Consider the following 21,226-nt stretch of genomic DNA (forward strand, 5'->3'; position numbering starts at 1 on the left):
ACTCCAAACAGATAAAGAGCAGCAGAAATCACACTGACTAAATAAATACATTCAAACAAGCATTCATAGCAAAATTAATTTACACTTTGTGGAGCCACAGCAGATACAGCAACACAAACTAACTTTTCAACCAGCGGCTACACCGTTGCCATGGCGACGGCATGTCAACATCGCTCTAGTCAGACCACTGGTGGTCAGCCTGTCCTGCGTCCTGTTTCTAAAAATGTCGGAAATGTCTGCTATGAACAGAAAGCTGATCCAAACCCTCGCCGAAACAATCTCAAAACAAGTGGAGCACTGTGAGTATTGTTTGAACTTGACTCTGCCTCGTTATCTGATGCTAAACGAAGCTAAAGCTCCAGTTAGGAGAATCCTCCTATGCATAGATCTGTATTTTGTAGGAGAAAATATCAACTGTGTGTATTCTTGCGATTTCAGTCAATAAAACAGAGGTTGCGTGCCTTATCCGAGAGTTTGACGTGCTGCTAGGGGAGCCGATAGTCCCCGGTAGAGCCGCCAGCGGCCTGGACAGAGGCAGGTTCAGAAGCATCCTGCACAACAGCTTTGGGATGACCGACGACATGATCATGGATGGAGGTACTCTGTGGTGGAAAGTAACTCATTTGTTGAGTGTTTCCTTTTCATGCAACTGCATGCTTCCACTCTACTAAATTTAAGAGGGAAATATTGTCGTTTCTACTCCACTACATAGCTTTAGTTACTTTTCAAATGATGATTTGACACATTAATAATCTCTCTTGTCACATATTTTTATTTCAATGGACGTCAGATGATTCAGTATTTCAGCAAGAATCAAAGATTAGAGGAAAAGTAAAGAAACCACAAAACCAAAAAAAAAAAGAGAAAAGAAATCAGATTTGTGCATCAGAACTTTGTTTTTCTTCTTTCTTCTCCCACTAAAAAAATCATGACCCCCCAGATTTAACCAGTGACCCTTTGGAGGGACCCTGCCCCTAGGTTGGGAACCACTGGACTAAACTAACTGTATTTAAAGTAGTGTAAACCAGCAGGTACAACAGTAACATGCTGCTCTAACACTGACGCTTCAGTATTAATAATCTAATGATGATATAATATAATAATACATCAGTCAGAGGGACCAAACCATAAATTTTACTGTAATACTTGAACTACATCAAGCTCATAATATTTATGTACTTTTAGTACAGAGTGTTTTTACATTGGTGTATTGGTACTTTCAGTAAAGTAATGGATCTGAGTACTTCTTCTACCTCTGAGTTATTTTCAAGGACAGAAACAATGATTCACAAATAACCAGCAGCCATTTGGAGTCTGAGACTGTTTGGTTGCGTCAACATGCTCTAAATGTCACTGATGACCTGTTCTTCAGTCTTCAGGACATTTGACAAAGACAATGACGGCTTTATTAGTATGAAAGAGTGGATTGAGGGGCTGTCGGTTTTTCTGCGTGGGACCTTGGATGAAAAAATAAAATGTAAGTTCTCAATCTTACTTTCAAGGCTAAAGTGCACACATGCATAATGAAGCTGAGTAACAATGTATCATTCAGCCTATAACCCTTCCCTGTTTCCACAATAGACTGCTTTCACGTGTATGACTTGAACGGCGACAACTACATCTCTAGAGAAGAGATGTTTCATATGCTGAAGAACAGCCTCATCAGACAGCCCACTGAGGAAGACCCTGATGAAGGAATTAAAGATCTAGTGGAGATCACACTGAAGAAGATGGTGAGATGTTTACTGCTCAAACATCACGGTCTAAACTAATGAACTTGTGAGTTACTTCTGCATAGCCAAAGCTCAAAACGAACTTAACATTTTAATGTTTCATGGAGGCAATATGTAAGATAATCCTCAGATCTGTACATAACTTTTTGATTTGTTAACACCCAAATAAAATAGAAGTTGATCACAAGCTAATTTCCAGTGTTATTTCCATTCACAGGACCATGACCATGATGGCAGGCTGTCGTTTGCAGACTTTGAGAATGCAGTGAGAGAGGAGAATTTATTGCTTGAGGCTTTTGGAACATGCCTCCCTGACACAGCGGTAATCACAAATTGAAAAATAACAGCTTAAATTTCAAACCAGATATTTTTAATCCTACATTCGGTTTTCCTCTCTTTTCAGGGTATTGAGATATTTGAGCAGCACATATTTCAGGATCAACTGGACCAATGGTGAAATTATAGTCGTGTGCACTTTCAACTGCATGTTCTTTAATAAAAATGTTAATAGCTGTTTGTACTGACATAAAATGTATAAATTAAAGCTGCCAAAATAAACAATCTCAATGTTCATTTTTCATAGTCATATATAACAAAGCTGGTTTTATCAGATCCGGCGACGTTGTTTCATCTTCTTCTCCACTGGTTTCAGGTTAGGAACAGATTCCACCTAAAAAAGATGACATTGATTTTACTGATATAAATTATGATATTTAGATTACTAATTAGCACACTAATTTTGTGCTAAATTCCTATTAAAACATCAGATATGGGCTACCTGTTTCATTGTGTTCCTGATCAGGCTGACAGTTGTATTCAATGATTCATCCTCCATCTCCAATTTCGGTTGGTCAGGTAGTTTTGGCCCGATTAGTGGCTCATTTTTCCCGGCAACGTCAGTCAGTGAATGCTCCGCAACCTCTTCCATCTTACGTTTTCTGTTCTCCAAGTGAGCGTTCCTCGGTAGAAATCTGATAGCAGAGGTCTGACTCGAGGCCAGTCTGTGCTCTTTGCCTCTGTCTGTATGTGAAGAGATTTGGCTGGAGCATGGACTCTGCACTGGCTGTTGCTTTTTGTCCATGATCACATTATGTAATGTCCCCATTTTGTCCTCTGTTGTCACAGTCCTGCGTTGATTTTCATGTCTGTAGTAAGGATGTTCCTGGGGAGGTAACGGCAGTAAAGGAAAGCTTGAAAAATGTCCCACGTTTGAACTCTCCCCTGTATTATCACAGTCTGAGGTTGGCTCATGTCTGGCAGAGATCTTCTCTGATGTTGTGTCTGATGGTGTAGGCTCTTCGCTCACTGCCTGCTCCTGCTCCTTTTCTCTGGCTTTGTAACAATAACATGAAAGAAAAAAAAAAATACAGCATGACAAAATAGTTAGAATTCAGGTTTATTTATCATTTCAACTAGAGCTGTAATTGATTACTAATTCAACTGAAAATTAATTAGCAACTATTCTGAGAGTAAAATAGTCATTTTTTAAAAAGTAAATATGCCAAAAAATGTGATAATTAATGCTTATTTCTTTGTAATACTGTAGATTAGACAAAACAAGACATTTAAAGAGTGGACTCTGGGAAACTATAACAGGCACTAGTTCACTAGTTTCAGACCTTTTGTAGATAAAATGATGCAGCTCAAAATCTAACTCCAAAATCATAAAAAATTGTTTCATGGCTGGGGTGTAAAAACAGAAAATCAAACAAAAGTACATATGCTTTAAAATCCTATGTGCATTTAGTTTCTTATGTCTGTTTATATTTAATGTCAAAATGTACCTTTATTCTGAGCCGCCCTTATTATGTATCTCCTGCGGTCCTGCAGCTTCAGCCTGGTGTCCTCCACTGTCTCATATTCAGGGACATAGCACACATGCAGCACACCACCATAGAAGCTCTTCTCATCCATGTGTCGTTTGGCAGCTCTGAAACAGATTTGAATGAGGTGTTTAGTTTATTTTTATTTTTAACACATTAGCAGTGCTGCAGTATGATGAACAAGGTGGTCTTCATCATGAACCTGGCGCTGGTGAGTTTCTGGAACTTGACTAGATAGACCTCAGTGAACTCCTCAGCTGGATACTCGTCCAGGGGTCTGTATTCCTCCACAGCTCCGTACAGGGCGCACAGCTGGATCAGCTCTGTCATCACTCCAATAGCTGGGACCCCCTGGACCATCAGGTAACGCGACTCCAAGTTGATGGTGTACACCTGACAACACACAAGAGCGTTTGATACTCTACATTAAGTTCATCAAGACAGAACAGTATTCTCAAAAGGTACGATGATTATGAGTACAAAGGTTTTAAAAAATATATATAATATTTGTGTAACTTAAAGAGACTTAAACTCCAAGTTACACCCTGGCTACGATTCAAAGTGCGTCATAGCTATATTGTTTTTTCCTTGTTAATATTTACAGGTAGTACCGTATTCTTACCTTAACCGATTTAGCTTTTCGTCCCTCTCTATATTTTGGTCTTGAAATGCAAACTTTCCGCTGTTCATGGTGTTCGTAAATCTCTGGGACTGCCCAGCAACCTGAATTGTTGTTGCCCGCCATGTTTCAGGAAGTATTTTCTTCTTCTTCTTTGTTGGTGTTTAACTTCCATATTATTGTGATAGTGCCATCTGCTGGAGTCAATGAACTCCTACAGCAGGAGACTGTGGGGCTCCCCTCAGAGCTTGGAAAAAGGTACCCCATTTTATGGAGCCAAATCTGGGTCATTAGCTGTCTTCAGTCGAAAATGAAAGTTTTAATAGTTTTAATATGGAATTTTGAAAAATACAATAATTTATTTAAAAACAAACAAACATTAAATTAATTTTAATTTAACCTTTTTTCTTTTTCTTTTTACAGTTTCAAATCTTATCTATTCTGTTTCAGATCTTTTTTTTCAGTTTCAGGCCATTTTTTTCAGTTTCATTACTTTGGTAATATGAAGCGAGAGGGGCGTGAAATAATGTTTCACAGCATAACAATGAAGGAGAGCCCTCCTCTGTAAAAAGAAAAAGATTTGGATTTTGGATTTTATTCAAAGTAAAAACAAATAAAATTTAAAAAAATATATTGTTGTATATTTCAAAATTCAATATAAAAACTTAAACCTTCAGTTTCAAATCTCTTTTTCAAATGAAGAAAACTCATGGCCCAGATTTGGCTCCACCTAAAAAAGGTCTATCTGAGGCCATTTATTTGTTTATGACTTTGGAAAAGTGGGGAAAACAGTAAAATTCCCCAAACTATCTCTTAAATATCACACATTAAGGCTATTCTATATTTGAAACCAGTGTCCACTGTCCTACAGAGTGTTACACTTTTTCTTTCCATTTCCTCCATCATGTCATTCCTTTCTGACTGGATGCTTTCTGGTTGGGTGCTAACCCATGACATGAAGTGTGTTGTGTAGATTGCTGTCTCCTATTTTTAGTCTTGTTAATATGACCTCTTCTTCTGTGTTCCCTGCCCTATTTCTTACACAACCTACACTATTTTGATTTGGATGTAAATGTCAAACAGCCACAAGAAAATAAAGATAAAAAAGTTATATGTATCACTCCAGAGTTTCATCCCAAAGTATAGGACAATGGGTCAATTTACACAGGAAAATTCCTTTCAATATTATTAGCAGTACAGTAAATAGAGGATGCAAGACCAGTGAGAGCAATCATTTGTTCAGATTCAAGCTCATCACTACCTAGACAAACAGCAGACCAGACATTTTGATAGAAGTACAATTGGTAAAAATATACAGGCAGATGTGACTACTGTGGGCAAGAAGAAACAGTAAAGCATGTTATGCTACAATGTCTGAAATATGAGGCAGAAATAAACATTCATCACAGTCATCTTAAAACCCCCGAAAGATAAAAAATGCACTTCGATCTAATCGATATTCTACAAAATAACTCAATAACTACAAAATAACGATGCATGTTAATGTTTGACACTCCTGATTGAACTCATTCCATTGTGTTCCACATATGACCTGTGGAGGGCAGCAGTGCGCCTTCGTGCCGCAAAACCTCCTAGCAGAAGAAGAGGCTCGATGCTGCTGTGATCTGTCAAAAACATTGCTCGATTATGAATTTGTTGCACATTTAACGTCAGCAGACCTACCTGTCTGGCATTTACAGTGAGTCAGGATATGTGACGACTATGTTTAGCAATCAGGGCATCCAACCAGTCACGGTTGTTTTTAACAACACAAAAAACTGCTTTCTTCACCTCCCCTCCAAGTTGATTTCACATCTCTCCCTGAACGAGGTAAGTTAGCTTAGCTCGCTAACTTCTCCAGGTAACGTCAGTAGCAGGTATAGGTGGACATTTAGTTTTTGGTGAAACTAAAACACCTAAATACATTGTCTTGTGTTTGTTCGTCGTGGACAGTGCAAAAGAATAACAATGTGTCTACTCTACAATGTATAGACATATACTATACTAGAAGGCATACTGTAAAAACAAAGCAGCAATTGATGTATAATAAATATAAGTACCATCATAAGGATGAAATATCCAGTGTATGTTGTTAACTCTTTCACTTAACTTTCACTACTCTTTCTTATGGGAAAATAGTCAAATTTACCCTCCATCCTCTGCATGATGTTTAACTCTTGCGTAAGAGTATTCACAAGTACACAAAAATGCAATAGTGGACGTAGTTTTGCTTATAACAGGCTTAATAACACGCTAATTTTGTCAGAGAATTGTATAAGCTTTATAATATATACGTCAATGTGAGTGTAAAAGGGCGTTAAGTAGTAGTGGTAATAGGAAATTCCAAAAAATGTGGTTTCCTTTTGTATTTAATAACAATGAATGCAACAGTAAATGGAAACAAATATCAGTGAGTGGACAAATTAAACATCCGTCCTCTGTCCTATCAAGCACGTCACTGGTATGATGATCCATTTTGACATCCATTTTTGTAGTAGTTCCCTTACAATCTCACTTGGTGGTGACAAAACATTGCAATAGAAATGGAGCAGGAGTCTGGGTACATGCCAAGGCTTTCATATAAATTACTGCACTGTCTTGTATTTCATTAACATCTTGATAATTGTTTGAAGAACACAGTCTTTCAGATGACAGCTGATTGATAACATATGAAGGATCTCTTTTTCTGTTTGAAATCCGCTCTGTGCTCATTGATTTACAGTCTAAGCTGTGTAAAATGACTGAAATGAGGTGAACTTGTTTGCTGGCAGAAAAAGGAGGGTGGCTATGATATAGATATGTAATTAATAAAGCACTAGGGTAAAGAAAAAGAACATGTGTTTGTGTCTGTCTCAGAATCAGGCTTTGGAGTTGTCCTGGGGTCATGGATCTCCAGTGTTCCTCAGCTGGACTCAAAACAGAACCTCCTCTAGCCTCGACAGCCATCAAGTGGAGTTGTGTCGACAACTGGGAGAGAAGCTGGGCCTCAAAGATGGAGAACAGGTGCTGTAGGGCTCCACAGTATATTAGTATGCTAGTATATTCTGTACCACAGTAGATGTTACAATCTGGTAGTCTGTTGATAGTAAAAGTCAGTTACCCTCTCGGCTGACCAGGTGTTTGTATTGACTAGTTATGTGTTTCCCCTTAGGGCTTCCTGAGACCATGTCATCAGGTCTCATCAGTGCATCAAGTGTTTGTGGAGCCTGTGTCGACTGATGACTGGGAGATCTTGGTGGGTACTTATAGTAATCTGTGCTCTAATGTCTTCACAGTAAAAGAACAAGATATACTGTACCATCAAAAGTTTTGATGCATCTTCCCGTACTCTTAAATGAGTTTCCAAACTTTTGACTGGTACTGTATGTTAGTGTCCTTTCTGACAGCAGCAGTTTATTCTAAAGATCATTAAAGCATGATGGTCCTCCTACAAAATCAGACCCATCATCTTGTTGGTGACCTAAAAAAGACACATTGAGAAGCAATGTTCTATCATCGTTTTACTTTGATTGACATCCCCAGGAGCTCCACAGCGCTGCACTGGAGCAGCAGTTGTTGGATCAGATCAGAGTAGTGTTCCAAGATGCCGTGTTTCCTGTGTGGGTGGACAGCCACACAGCCATCTACATTCAAATAGGTCAGAGTTGTGCAATTATTTATTATATTGCTCTTTGTGCTGTCCCAAAATGAAAAACTTTATGGGGATAAAGATACCAAATAACTAAATATTGTGGCTCTGTTGTTCCAACTAGTAAAAAGTTTATGACTTGGTTATATCAGTAGACCGTATTTATGAACATGGTGCAATCTGTTTTTGACTCTGTGCAGTATCACTTTCACCTTCTGTGCCCTATGGTCGGCTGGAGCAGTTCACAGAACTGATTGTCTCTCCTAAGAGCCGAGCTGGAATTGGCAACCTCAGTGGTTCTCTGGTGAGAACCAGTCAGAACCAGCGTCCTCATAGCGGGCCAAACCTGTCCGACGCCGTAGGATCATCATTAGAAAGTACCTCCTCTGTCCCTCAAAGTCACCAGTGGGGTGGCATAGCTGACCTGAAGAGCCTGTTACGCTACATGATAACTGGTACTCATAACCCGGTTAAAGAGCTACCTCCTGTACCCGAAATCCCTGCCCTCCTCACTGACTCTGTCTACAGAGTATGTGGCGCACCTCCTGACTCTCTTTGCACCGTAAGCCACTTTGCAACTGGTGTTATTCATTTATTTTCCTGGAGCCACGGATTAAATGGAAGTCAGTCTCCAGTGACATATGGTCTGATCTCCAAAGTTCCCTCACCTAAAGAAGTGAGGGACAGAGTCAAGCAGGCTATGGAGAAAAAGAAGAATGCAGGAGTTTCTAAAGTTGCTGCAACTGCGAGTGGGGGAGAGGAGATGAAAGAAGAACAAACCACAGTGGTGAGGGTGGTGTGCCATGGCATTGATAAGCTGGCAAGCAAGCATAGTCCAAGTCCAAGTAAGGGAGCGATCCATTGTGGTGCAGTATGGGTGAGTATTCAGTCTAATATAGAAATATATAATCCATTTAACCCCAGCTTCTTTATACGATATATCTGTTACAAAGATTTTGATTTGAATACATTTTTTTTTTCAGATCCCACAGCCCCTTGCGATCAGGTTGAATATTATCCCTCATTCAGCAGTAAGAATTAAGCCAGTCAAATCAACTATCAAAGTAGCTTCCACTATTCGCCTGCAGCCTCTAAAACCACTGGTGAGTGCTAGCGTCTCTGGCTGCAGTGTGAGGCAAATGATCAAGACAATAATATTGACATTTGCTAAACTGTCAAAGCTGCATAACATATGAGTTATGTCTGTCCCTTATGTCCTTGTAATCTTTGACATAGCCTGAGGAGGACGATGAGGCGATCCAGACAGCATTCCTGGGTTGGTTGCACACTCGAAGTCATGAACCTTTAGCCTGTGTGACCGCACGGTTTGGCACCATCCTCCTACATGGAACCGATGGTGAATAACATCTTTTACAAGCTTAACATATATTTACTCATAAATGATACATTGACAAACTTGTAGATGACAGTGTGGTGAAGTTCCCAAAATGTTGAATACTGAAGGCTAAATCATATTCTATATATAATCTTTTTAATTTACAGCAAAGTTAGAGTTTGCTTTAACTGTGCTGAAACCAGAACCTGAGAGTGATCATCCAGACCAGCTGTTTCTACTAGCATTATCTGTTATACAGAAGGAAAATATACAGGTACTAGAAAGTGTTTATTTTTATTTGCCCATCAATATTCTGATGCAGTTCACATGTCCTGTTTGTTCAACGTTTGAGTTTGTTTCTGTACTTAATCCTGTGTAGACAACAGATTAAACATAATTTCTTAAATGCCTCTCTGGTGCTGTGCTTCACTCTCAGGTAGACAGAGAGCCAGTAATCATGCCAGCTGTAAAAACTGCAGCTGAAGCACCTAATCCAGAGCTTCCCTCTCTCAGTATTCTTGGGTAGGTTTGTAGCTTTTTTTGGTGAACCTGTATGCAGTTTAAGCAACAATTTTATTGAGTATTCATTCCTCTACACAATTCTTAATACTTTGTCTTTGCTCAGTGGGATCAATGAGCTTAGCAACACTGGATTTGAGTTCATCTCTCACAGCCTTCTGGGTAGTCCCCTATCAAGGGAGCTGGGTACCACTGGACAGGGACTCCAAGGTGGAGCACTACTCATCACTGGTGGAAAGGTATCCATTTCAATTAATGATAGTGAAAATGAAATGAAATAGTGGACGGAATGAAATGAAATTTTTTTTTAAATATTGCCTCTCATAACACAGACATCTTCTATAATGTTGACAGGTTCACGAGGAAGCGAAATAACCAAGTAACTGAAAGCATTTTGTATATCATGTATCACATGATCTGTTTTTTTGTGTCCATACAGGGAAGTGGAAAGAGCAGTCTATCCCGAGCCCTGTGTAGGAAAGCTAGAGAAGATCTTGATGCACATGTGGAAGTGGTAGACTGCAAAAAGCTACAAGGTTAACATATACTCCTTGTACATGCATTACATGAAAATTACATTGTGAAATTACATTGTATTTATCATCAATGTCATGTTGTTTGATTTTTTCTTTAGGCAAAAGGGCAGAAACTGTGAGACAGATGTTACAGGATATTTTTGAACAGGCGGAGTGGAAGCAGCCCTCTGTTGTTCTCCTTGATGATCTGGATCATATGACGGGGGCACAGACCTCACCGGAGCATGAGCATGGCCCTGAGGCGCTGGTTCAACAGCACATTGCACAGAGTAAATCATTAATCCTGTATTCTTGTGTGTGGGCGGTTGTTTGCCGTCATATATGAATACAGACAGAAGTGATAATCATGACAGTTCTTGATGCTGATTCTTATTATCTGTTTGTGGCTGGCTGCAGGTTTGAAGGATGTGGTGGATGAGATGGTAGTTCACTGCAGCCTGGTGTGTCTCATCATCACCAGCCAGAGCGAGCACTCCCTCCACACCTCATTGACTGAGGTGCAGGGGTCCCACTTCGTGCAGGGCTTTGTACACATCCAGCCACCAGACAAGGTCAGTACACACAGATACAAACACACACAGATACAAACACACACAGATACAAACACACACACACACACACACACACACACACATACCAGGAACGGTAAGAGGTGAGAAACCAGCAGTCTGTGTGTCATTGTTTGCAGGCACAGAGAGCAGAGATCCTGCACTGTCTGATCCTCAGAAAGTCCAGGCTATCGGAGGAGAGCTTACAGACTCTTGACCTGGGAGTTGTTGCCAAGGAGACGGAAGGATACACGCCTCAAGACCTAGCGCTACTGCTGGAGCGAGCTGTCCATGCCAACACTGTACAAAGAGGGCAAGGTGAACAAGGTACCTAAAACTATCTTTAGAGAGTGAAAATAATGATGTTTAAGGTGTGACGCTGTGGTTAATGTCTAGTTTACTTGATTAGAACTATGAAAAGATCATGGTTTGGGTTAAAATGATCACTGGAGAAAAGTTTTCAAATTCCTTAAAGATATGCAACCTTTACTGTCATGGCAACAGTGAACACCACGATTAATTGACATGAGCAAGATTAAGTCGATTAGAGTTTCTAAATGTCGGTTTCGATTATTTTTCAATTAATTGCCCAGCCCTACCAAAGACTCATTAAAATATAGAATTCATAATAAAGTGACATGTTTTTCAATCTTAAAATCACTTCCAGGTGTTGGTTCCTTTGAGTTCTTCATCATGTCATGTCTCTAATTAAGCTAATGCCAGTATAATGTGTCAAAGTAATTGATGTGTACTTTTCTCTCTTTAAATCTTCAAGATGTGTGTCTGTCATGGAGGGACTTTGCACAGGCTCTCAAGGGGTTTACACCTCCCTCTCTATGGGGGGCAGACCTCCACACCCCAAGTGGACTTGGGCTTGAGAGAGTGGGAGGGCTGAGAGAAGTGCGACAGCAGCTAATGGACACCATAATGCTCCCTGCTAAGGTCAGTGACAGTGCAGCTAACAAGAAAATCTGATGTGTTTTCAGTCAGATGAGGCTTCACTGTCTTAAAAACTAGTGAAAAGCATTTTCAGTTTAACATTCTTTTTGCTGTTAATTGTTGTAAATGTAAGCAATCAATAATCTCATGTGGGTGGGTGACAGCACTTTAGTGATAAATTGAGATGTAATGATCATACAATAAAGGAGCTGCCACTAAAAAATTGGCTTAAGACAGCAGTGTTAGTGATGATCATTTCACTGTATAATGTAAAGTGTTCTTCATAGCAGCATGAAATTGAAATTGGCGTCATGAAATGGTTTTTAGGGAGAGATACCACTTTACATTAAATAACAGTGAATGTAAAGATATTGTTTTACACATATCAATAGAAATGATGGTTGAGATATATCATAATTTCATAATAATTGATCATGGGTCTTTGGTTTTTTGCAGTATCCAATCCTGTTTGCCAATCTTCCAATTCGCCATCGCTCAGGAGTCCTGCTGTATGGAGCTCCGGGCACAGGGAAGACCCTGCTAGCCAGGGCTGTGGCCAAAGACAGTGGTATGAACTACATCAGCATCAAGGTAGGCTGGTCTTGACCATCAACAAGAAAAGAGTGTATTTATCAGAGCACCCTTCATCTTCAATAATACAGGATTTTTACTCCTCCCCAGGGACCTGAACTTCTGAGTAAGTACATTGGAGCCAGTGAGCAGGGAGTCCGTGATGTCTTTCAGAGGTTAGTGAAAATTTCGTCTCCTCCCAAAAGCACATCTTCACTTTGTTATTATGACTCTAGCAGATGTTTTTGGCTGCTACTTATAATGAGTAATATTAAATATTTAATAGCAATTATTAAACCCAAGTAACAGCCACTCATATAGTTGAAATAATTTTCTTACAATTCCAGAGCACAGGCTGCTAAGCCATGCATCCTGTTCTTCGATGAGTTTGACTCTCTGGCCCCCAGGAGGGGTCACGACAATACAGGTGTGACAGACCGTGTGGTCAATCAGCTTCTCACCCAGCTGGATGGTGTGGAGGGACTGCAAGGTACAGTACTGAACAAGTCTGTATTCTGACAACAGTTAAGGAAACAGATTCTGTTGTCATGTTTTACTGATTTACTCAGTGCTACAGTTGTGTTTCTTAATATAAATGAATGAAAATCCTTCATGTTTGTGCTTGTAGGTGTGTATGTGCTTGCAGCCACCAGTCGTCCTGATCTGATTGATCCGGCACTGCTGAGACCTGGACGACTGGACAAGTCTCTCTACTGCCCTCCCCCTGATCTGGTCTGTTGATTTTTTTTAAAAACAAACTCAGTGACACCATTAATGACACTACAATATTATAGTTTATGTAGAAATCCAATTCAGTGATGATACAGCAGGTCCTTGGTGTTAAATCCAGCTGTTGACAAACTGTTTCCAGGAGGCCCGTGCAGAGATTCTGAAGGCTTTGAGCATTGGTGTCCCGCTGGCTGGTGATGTGGACCTGCAACAGCTGGCAGCAGCGACAGAGCAGTTTACAGGGGCAGACCTGAAGGCCCTGCTCTACAATGCCCAGCTGGAGGCTGTCAACAACAGCTTGGGCAACAGCACACCGCATGTAAGTCTGTTGTATGTCCAAGATGCCACCACTCATGAACTTATTGTGTTGGGATTGTGCATTGTGTTGCCTCGGGCTATTGAAGCAGAAAGCAAACTGTTGGCCAGTCCATTTTCAAATTATTTATGGCTCATGTTGAAGCAGCCAAGCACAGTTTTATTTGTCCCTCAAGGTTAATTAAATGAGTTTTGTATGCATCACAGAATGTGAGTCTCTGTACTTGTGAATCCATTATCAGTTTACAACATATTTCAAATTATCCCCAGCCATGGTGACAAGGATGTGATTTAAATAACTTCAGCGGCTGCTAGAGGCAGAATGAGTTTAAACTAAACCAGGTTTAAAATGTTGTCTTTAACTTAAGTAACAAAGATTTGTCTGTCTCACAGGAGCTGACGTCTGGCTCAGACAGTGACATGAGTCTGTCCTCCATGATGTTCCCGAACCACAGCAGTGGCTCAGATGACTCAGTGGGAGAAGGGGACCCAGATGTAGGTCTGGATCAGTCCATTGTTCTCCATGAGCACAGTGAGCTCCAAGCAGACGATGAACACCACTGCGGCAATGTCTGGAGACTCTACTTTGGAAGTTCCTACGAGTCAGAGTTGGGGAATTCGCCAATTTCTGGATTGGTGAGCAGTGCTGCAAGACACCTAGAAAGTTTTTTTCCCCAATATTTTATTTAGATGTAATGGTGGTTAGATACACATTAGGTAAACAACAACAAACAAAACTTAAAATCAATCTAGTCTGAATCCCCATCTTCAAAAATACAGTGCACTAGTTCCTACATAACATACTTTATTATTAAACATTACATGAAATGTAAATCATGCATTTTACATAGCCACAAGCCAATATTGAGGTCACAGTTTTTATGTCGTTTTTAGCTTTTCCAGAGCAAGGAGATATCAGTCTCATGTCTATGCATAAGACTGATATCTCATGCACAGACATCAGATTGACATCTTTAACCTTGTGATACCAGATTATTGCAGCAGCAAAAAGTTCACTCAGTTTTATCTTCTATGAAGTACTTCACATATGGTCCTGATGATGAACACAATAAGTAAGTTAACTGAGCCATTTGATAACCAGCTTGGTGATACTGGTTATTCAGGATTGCCACTATTAGGCGCAGTGAGGTCAAGTAACCCCAAAAGAGCCACACTAAACTGGCCTTGTATCGTGCTACAGACTCCTGGAGTCAGGACATGGTTAGCCTGCCTAGCATACAGACCAGAAGATAGAGAATAGTTAGCTTGGCTCTGTCTAAAGGGAAAAAAACCCTTCCAACAATCTAAAGCTCTTATTTATATCAAATCTGTTTAATTTATACAAGAAATAGTTCAAGTCCATAATTCCTCTTAAAATTACAAACTGTCATAGTTTAGTTTAGTGTTAGTAAGTGTATTTTTGAGCTTTGGACAGAGCCAGACTAGCTTTAGCTAACCATGCTATGAGTCACGGTTGGAGAATTCACCAATTTCTTCACAGCCCTTTAAAGGAATAATTAAATAAGGAACAATTTATCTATTAGCTCTGGTAACAGACTGAAGTCCATAAGAAATATTTGACTCAGTTTGCAGCAAATTCCTGTGGGCAAAACTTGAGTTAACTAAGCATAGTAAGGAACAAACTTTCTGACTTGTATGAAAAATATACTATTTAAATAGGCTACAAGACTACAGTGATCCCAGTGCAAACAAAACATGTTGTAAAATTAATTCAGTGAAGTTTGTAGAGACCTTTGTGAAGTTTTGAATATCTGGCAACATTTACAAAATTCAGTTCTGACTTCAGTCTTCAGCAGTGATGTTGAAATGTTAGATATACAAAGGACATATTTAAACATTTATATGGTCCTAAATGCAGTGGTTTGATATTTCTCAAATCATTTTTGTGTCTGTTTTCTCTCTTCTGCTTCCCTTCACAGAACTCTCATTGTGTCTCTGGACCCAACTCAATGATTCATGACTTCACAGGAGTATCGGTCCGTGACCCTGGTAGCTCACTGCCCCCTGCCTATATGTCCTCCCTTCAGAGTGGGTATGAAGAGCTCGGCCCAGAGCAGCTGGAGCGCCTCCAACAAGACATCAATAACATCAAGAACAACTCCAGGAGAGCCAACGTAAGTCTTTGTTCAATACAAATTATAAGTCTTTACTAATCAGTTACATATAACTCTTTGTAGTACTTGTCTTCTTTTCTACTTTACACTACTCCACCCGTGGCTACTGGAGCAGTGTGTGTGCAGGATTACTCTTACTTTTTACTTTATGTGTGTGTTTGTGTGCAGGAGGAGTGTGTCCGGGTGCATTCAGCCTCCAGCCAGCTGGGTCTGCTGCTGTGTCCAGCTCATTTGAACTCTGCCTTGGCAGTGACCAGACCATCTCTGAGCAAAGCCGACTGGAACAAATACACAAAACTGTGAGTGTTAGGACACCAGACGATTGACACTAATGATCATGGATTAACAGTTTCCTCCACATAAATAAAAAAACCTCTTCTCAGTTGTTAGCTTTTGGAAAAAAATGTGTTTTTAATAACTTCAATATGTTAAATTTATCAAGCATATAATGAGCCATTTAAAGTCTCACCTACAGGAAGAAATGAAGAGCATAACAAAGTTGGTGTTTCACAGCTGTCATGGAAAAAAAGCAAAAAAGAAATATGAGTCATTATTATAAACCTTCTCACAATATTGAGCCATGACTTTGTGTATTTTGAGGATTCACTGGAATTAAAGCTATTGTTGTAGTACTGGAGATTGGTCTCGAGACCATTTTTTGAGGTTCTTGGTTTTGTCTTGGAATCAAGGGCATTTTTACTAGGTCTTGTCTCTGTCTCGGACTGTGTGGACTCAGGTTTTTTTAACGAGACCGGTCAAGACCACCGCTGATGGGCTTTTTGTCCATGCCTTACTTATAAGAGTGAAAAAGGACCCTCTCAAAAACAGCTAATAACTTCAAATCATTGGTAGTGTAAAGATTTCCCCCAGCTGCAGCTGTTACCTGCCTGGTGTCAGTGTGAGAGTGACTGGCACGCCCCCTGCACACAGAGTTTGGAGACAGCGGCTGTGTGAACTTGCAAGGAAAGATGTCTGCCAACTCAGCTATAATTGAATTTGGATTAAAAGCAAACTTAAATAAACAAAACTCACATTTTGATGTTTTGTTATGATTTTCCTTTGATATATGGTCTTGGTCTTGTCTCGGTCTTGACCTCTAAAAGTCTTGGTGCTGTCTCGGTCTCGACCTCCAAATGTCTTGGTCTTGTCTCGGTACTCTCTGGTCTCTGTAATGTCTTGGTCTCGGTTGGTGCGGTCTTGACTACAACCCTAATTAAAGCTTAGCTGGAGAAGAGAAATTGCACAGTCTAACTAACTATATACAGCTGCTGAGTCATCTCTGAGGTGTCAAGTGAAGGACTAAATATCTGTAGCCTATATAGTCAGATCTGGGGTTTAGAGTTTTAAGATGACAGCCTGTAGATGATGTGTATACATATTATAAATGGACTATTTTAATCTGTTTTTTTTAATTGTTTTTTTCTCAGGTATGAAGCCTTTGGAGGTCTAGAAGATGGAAAATATATTCAGTCAGTCACATTTAAACCGGGACAACGTGTGACTTTAGCTTGATCACACACGCTATTCAGCTTTCTTTGTTTTTATGAATAAAGATGGCAGTGCATTGATAATTTAGCAATCAGTGAAGTTTAACAGTTCCAAAGCTTTGAAGACAATGTAATTTAATATAATTTATGTGATGCTTTTATAAATAATGTTTCCTACTGACTTGTTAACCAATGACACATTTAATTTCTTAAATGTGATTTCTGTAAATATGTATGATGTCAGAGTATAAATTATGTAATTGTTTGAAATATAAAAAGAAATCTCTACACTTATCTTGCCTGCGTTATGTTATTAACTGCATTATATTTTGTTTGCCACCACTAATTGGAGACACAAATTAACTTAACTATGACTGCTGGACCAGATTTGACCCTGTTTAAAATAATATAAAATCACTGATTATTCAGATTAAGCTATGAAACCATTTTAAACATCATTTTGCTGTCATTGCAGTTTGTGTGTATTTTTAAAAAGATAGATAATTATAAGCCTTATAACCCCACAGCAGTGTTTTCATTTATACTAATTAGCTGTAAGCTAACTGTACATGTTTCTAATAAACAAATTACTACCTCTGCTTTTTTCACCAAACTTCATGAACAAATAAGACATTTACATTTTACATTTTTTTGGAGTTAACATGCAAAACCTAGATTAACAGGAAATTATAAAATATGTGCATGCCAATCAAATTGCAAATTTCAAGAATTTCAAATGTTTTTTAGTTTATTTTAGTTTATTTTGCTTATTTTGCTGCTATGATTAGCTCCTATGTTTCCTTTATTTATGTCATCATGCCAACATTGAGACCAAAAGAGATGTTTTGGAATGAATATTGTCTGATTTGAATATTCTTATTTTTGTTATCCATCCAGTATGAACACACTACAAATGTAAGCCTGTTTAGATTTAGTATGTATTTGGGACACAGTTAATGAGACGTCAATCAAGCAGTCTGTGCACTCAGTCCTGTAAGGAGATCTAATCAGGCAAAGTGAAAACACCTGTGTGGGTGAACTGTGGGTACAGAGGGGCTTCAAAATGACTTAAATGCATATTTGTACTAAACTAAACTCTTAAACACAATATAATACATAAGACTAACAGAGTTATAATAATTGATTTTTTTTTAGCTGCTACTATTCATTATTTAAAAAACCCTAAGCTGACAGACATTAATCCATGATAAAGTCTTAAACAACATTAAGTGTTTAAAGCTTAATCTATTTTAATGAATTTACATATAAATATAATTGAAGAGGATTTAATGATCAGAGTTGGAAGCAAGAACAATTATAAATGTCTAATTGTTAGTGTGGCTGTAAAGAGAAAAGCTCATTATAACTTTCTTGTAATAAACCTAGCTGAGATAATAGTCATTGTACCTTTAAATGTCAGAACTGCACATTAATTTGTCACATATATCGTTGTTTAAGGTTTAATTTAGGAAGCAGCACACAAATCATTTGATGTAGTAGAGTTACACAGGTGTGTCATACAAGGCTTTATGCAGGTTAGTAGCATTTGTCAGCTGTGAGAGGTTCAACATTATATCAGTAAACTACTGACACAGCTTTGAAGAGACCAAACCAGCTGATCCACATTTGTCATTTCTGTCTATTAAAGATAATCATGTGACCACTATAAATTGTTTTCCTTTTCAAACATGATCAAATTAATTTCAATCTATTTAATTTGTCACCTGTCTGTTGTTTTACTGTATTTCACATAAACACTGCATCCTGAACTGACTTTAGCTAAGATTGCCTTCACAGTCACTTTAGGTGCTCTGGTGGTCCTGCTGTATATCTGCACTCCATATCTAAAAAGAATTGTTTGTGAACATCAGCCATGTTTATACTTTTAGCTGAAGCAACTGAGATTTAAATTAAGGATAAACACCAGTCTATGTCATATTTTAGAGAAGAAGAAAAATGAACTTCAAAGATACAATGTGATGTGACATCAGCAGGAAGTTTCAGGAGTAATTTACTGGCAAAGTGAAAGAAAAGAAAAAACTTTGAAAAGATTTTGAAGCTCTTTTGATGGCTCGCCAGCCATTTCTTCTACTTAGCTGTTACTTTCCTTCATTATTTTAAAGTTTTAGAGCTGCTATTTCCATAACTCTTGACTGAAGGGTCCTAGGGCATCTTAAACAGCTGAGAGTCTTACCTGAGATGAGAACAGTAGTCTTCAGCCTGTTCCTTGGCTGTTGTGGTGAGTCGTCTTGACAATATTTTCCTATTGAAGCGCTACGCCTGCTGTCATCCTACACACGCTGGCACTGGCAGGTTCTGCAGTGGTAAATATAGACACACAGGGCTGGATTTGGTTTGCCTTAGTCTTGTGTCAATCCCACACAATGCAGCATGAAAAAAGGTGCACTTGGCCCAATGGGAGACATTTCCTCTCTCCTCGTTTATCAAGCTCTCTCTTGTGTTCTCTCACACATCTATGATGAAACAAAGAAAAGGAAAGGAATTGTTACCCCAGAAAAGCAAGTTTTCCTTCAAAATATACAAAATGAAAAATAGATAGAAAAATGACATCTAGGACACTGATAAAAAGCATTTGTCTCTCATGGGACTGTCTGGTGTGCAGAATGTGCAGACAGTGGGAAAAAAAAACTTGAGTCAGAAACAGCATGGATGGATTTGGGGTATCATTGATATTGATTGTGTGTCTCCTTGATTGTTGTATGGGTGAGACAGCAAGATCAGCTAGAGAGCTGCACCCGTAGGCTTGTTTCTGTCTTGCAAACATCCACTTGGTCCTGGTTTAAGGACAATCCTTCTGCCCATTATGCATTTGTTTAATTAGGTGCAGCCTTGGGTGGGGCTGGCAGTGCAAAGATCCAGATTTATTAGTGCATCAAGTGGATATTCCCTGTAGTGTCATGTTTATAACATCCATGTTTCATTTCCCCACATGCCCTCTTTATTGAAACTCAAAACCATTGAACATATGGTGGCTTTCAAAAACTCAGGAAGAATTAGAGGTGCAAACGTCATGGTCCAAAAAAAGCTGAGGGAAAGTTCAGCTCATTTGTTTTCACATTAAAAAGTCGCTTCTTCACCATTACCCCCTTATTGGTGCTCTGGCTCTTTCAAGTCATCCTGAGTGATTCATGGGCTCCTGTTTGCAACAAAGTACACGTCCATTGTATATCATCAAAAGGTGTCAGCCTTCACCAGAATTAGATCCTGCAGAGAAGAACAAAAGACTCGAACATGACATGTTCACTTGCTGAAACAGCTTTTCACCAAAATAGAACAAAAGATTTTGATGTGTGCATGTAAGTGTGTTAAAAGTGGGAACAGAAGAGAGATGAAAGTAGTTCAGTGATTATAAAGAGGACATCAGAAAATGCAGGTGTGGGGATGACTAAAATGTGTATGCTGTTTTTTTTAATGAGTGAGACAGAGATGACAGTTTAACTGCGGGACTGTTTTAGGTCTGTTAGGTTTTGTTCCTTCTTGACAGGTTTCGCAGCATGCAAGAATAAGAGAATAGACACACAAAAAAGAGAGAAGACATTTAAAAAAATGTACATTTAAAGTTCCAATTATTAGAAGACAAACAAGTTCTGGATGGAGAAATTTCCCCAGTCTGTTATAGTTTTTGATATATACTTTTTGGCAACATCTTATTAAACTTTTCCAGTAAATAAACACCTACAATACTTAACATAATGAGTATTGTTAATTTTTTAATGGTAGTTGTGTTCTCAAGGTCAATAATTTTGAAATTCAGCATTTAACCAAACATGAATGGGAAGTTCTGTAAGAGAGAATGAGAAAAAATGCACAAGGCCATGAAAAATGGGAAATGAATGGACGTTGTGTTGAGGTTGTTTTCTCAACTGCTGTCTCAAAGTTCAAGAATTAACTTTAAAACCTCAGAGTTTTGTCTTGTTATAGATTAGGGGAAGTCAGGCGTATTCGTATTGCCAATTACTATATAGACAAAAGCTCTAACAGTTTTCCAGTCATACCAAGTGAATGGATCTTGGCAGACTACTCCTCTTGCAGCCTATTACAAATGCATTAACTCTGGTGTGCTTGTATATAGCTTGTAAATGCTGACTGACTGCGGCAGTCTGTGTGCACCTCTTCAATCAATCACCACACCACCACCAGCAAAGATACGACTTTCAGATTCATCACCAGAGATGGCTGAGATTAGGCAGCTGTTGGGGTGGACATGGGAATCAATTTCAGAGTTGTATCCGTTTATCTAAATCACAGTTTCCCACTCTGCTGGGATGATCTCTGCCTGGGTTAATGC

The 21,226-nt window shown here is 39.0% G+C and overlaps 3 protein-coding genes across 3 annotated transcripts; 2 read left to right on the forward strand and 1 right to left on the reverse strand.

The window, feature by feature from the left end:
- The first annotated feature begins 223 nt into the window (after window positions 1–223).
- Window positions 224–2,190, forward strand: clxn (calaxin). The gene is made up of 6 exons (XM_053334104.1): window positions 224–299; window positions 439–597; window positions 1,373–1,477; window positions 1,582–1,733; window positions 1,951–2,055; window positions 2,137–2,190. Exons 1-6 carry the CDS (start codon window positions 224–226, stop codon window positions 2,188–2,190), a joined length of 651 nt encoding a protein of 216 aa, XP_053190079.1.
- Window positions 2,191–2,260: 70 nt separating this feature from the next.
- rbm48 (RNA binding motif protein 48) lies at window positions 2,261–4,301 on the reverse strand. The gene is made up of 5 exons (XM_053334891.1): window positions 4,179–4,301; window positions 3,759–3,949; window positions 3,518–3,663; window positions 2,512–3,065; window positions 2,261–2,403 (listed from the first exon to the last, which is right to left on the reverse strand). The coding sequence occupies exons 1-5, from the start codon at window positions 4,299–4,301 to the stop codon at window positions 2,341–2,343; spliced, it is 1,077 nt and encodes a 358-aa protein (XP_053190866.1). The 3' UTR covers window positions 2,261–2,340.
- Window positions 4,302–5,810: 1,509 nt separating this feature from the next.
- On the forward strand, window positions 5,811–17,279 carry pex1 (peroxisomal biogenesis factor 1). The gene is made up of 24 exons (XM_053334864.1): window positions 5,811–6,005; window positions 7,032–7,178; window positions 7,327–7,410; window positions 7,698–7,812; window positions 8,004–8,680; window positions 8,787–8,906; window positions 9,040–9,160; window positions 9,307–9,413; window positions 9,576–9,661; window positions 9,765–9,897; window positions 10,098–10,194; window positions 10,293–10,463; window positions 10,591–10,745; window positions 10,883–11,069; window positions 11,518–11,684; window positions 12,138–12,272; window positions 12,363–12,427; window positions 12,599–12,741; window positions 12,880–12,983; window positions 13,123–13,299; window positions 13,689–13,931; window positions 15,236–15,430; window positions 15,599–15,729; window positions 16,858–17,279. The coding sequence occupies exons 1-24, from the start codon at window positions 5,898–5,900 to the stop codon at window positions 16,940–16,942; spliced, it is 3,753 nt and encodes a 1,250-aa protein (XP_053190839.1). The 5' UTR covers window positions 5,811–5,897; the 3' UTR covers window positions 16,943–17,279.
- Window positions 17,280–21,226: the final 3,947 nt, after the last annotated feature.

This window comes from Scomber japonicus, chromosome 15 (assembly GCF_027409825.1).
Source record: "Scomber japonicus isolate fScoJap1 chromosome 15, fScoJap1.pri, whole genome shotgun sequence".
NCBI classification, from domain to species: domain Eukaryota; kingdom Metazoa; phylum Chordata; class Actinopteri; order Scombriformes; family Scombridae; genus Scomber; species Scomber japonicus.

What these genes read in the sequence shown, in the direction of transcription:
- clxn (XM_053334104.1), top strand. Translation starts at nt 224, where the DNA reads ATGTCGGAAATGTCTGCTATGAACAGAAAGCTGATCCAAACCCTCGCC. An exon ending in CTTGGATGAAAAAATAAAAT is followed by an intron (nt 1,478 to 1,581) that starts GTAAGTTCTCAA and finishes TTTCCACAATAG; the next exon opens with ACTGCTTTCACGTGTATGAC. An exon ending in AGATCACACTGAAGAAGATG is followed by an intron (nt 1,734 to 1,950) that starts GTGAGATGTTTA and finishes TTCCATTCACAG; the next exon opens with GACCATGACCATGATGGCAG.
- pex1 (XM_053334864.1), top strand. Translation starts at nt 5,898, where the DNA reads ATGTTTAGCAATCAGGGCATCCAACCAGTCACGGTTGTTTTTAACAAC. An exon ending in TCCATTGTGGTGCAGTATGG is followed by an intron (nt 8,681 to 8,786) that starts GTGAGTATTCAG and finishes TTTTTTTTTCAG; the next exon opens with ATCCCACAGCCCCTTGCGAT. An exon ending in TACAGAAGGAAAATATACAG is followed by an intron (nt 9,414 to 9,575) that starts GTACTAGAAAGT and finishes CTTCACTCTCAG; the next exon opens with GTAGACAGAGAGCCAGTAAT.
- rbm48 (XM_053334891.1), bottom strand. Translation starts at nt 4,301, where the DNA reads ATGGCGGGCAACAACAATTCAGGTTGCTGGGCAGTCCCAGAGATTTAC. An exon ending in AAGGGCGGCTCAGAATAAAG is followed by an intron (nt 3,066 to 3,517) that starts GTACATTTTGAC and finishes ATTGTTACAAAG; the next exon opens with CCAGAGAAAAGGAGCAGGAG. An exon ending in TCAGGAACACAATGAAACAG is followed by an intron (nt 2,404 to 2,511) that starts GTAGCCCATATC and finishes CATCTTTTTTAG; the next exon opens with GTGGAATCTGTTCCTAACCT.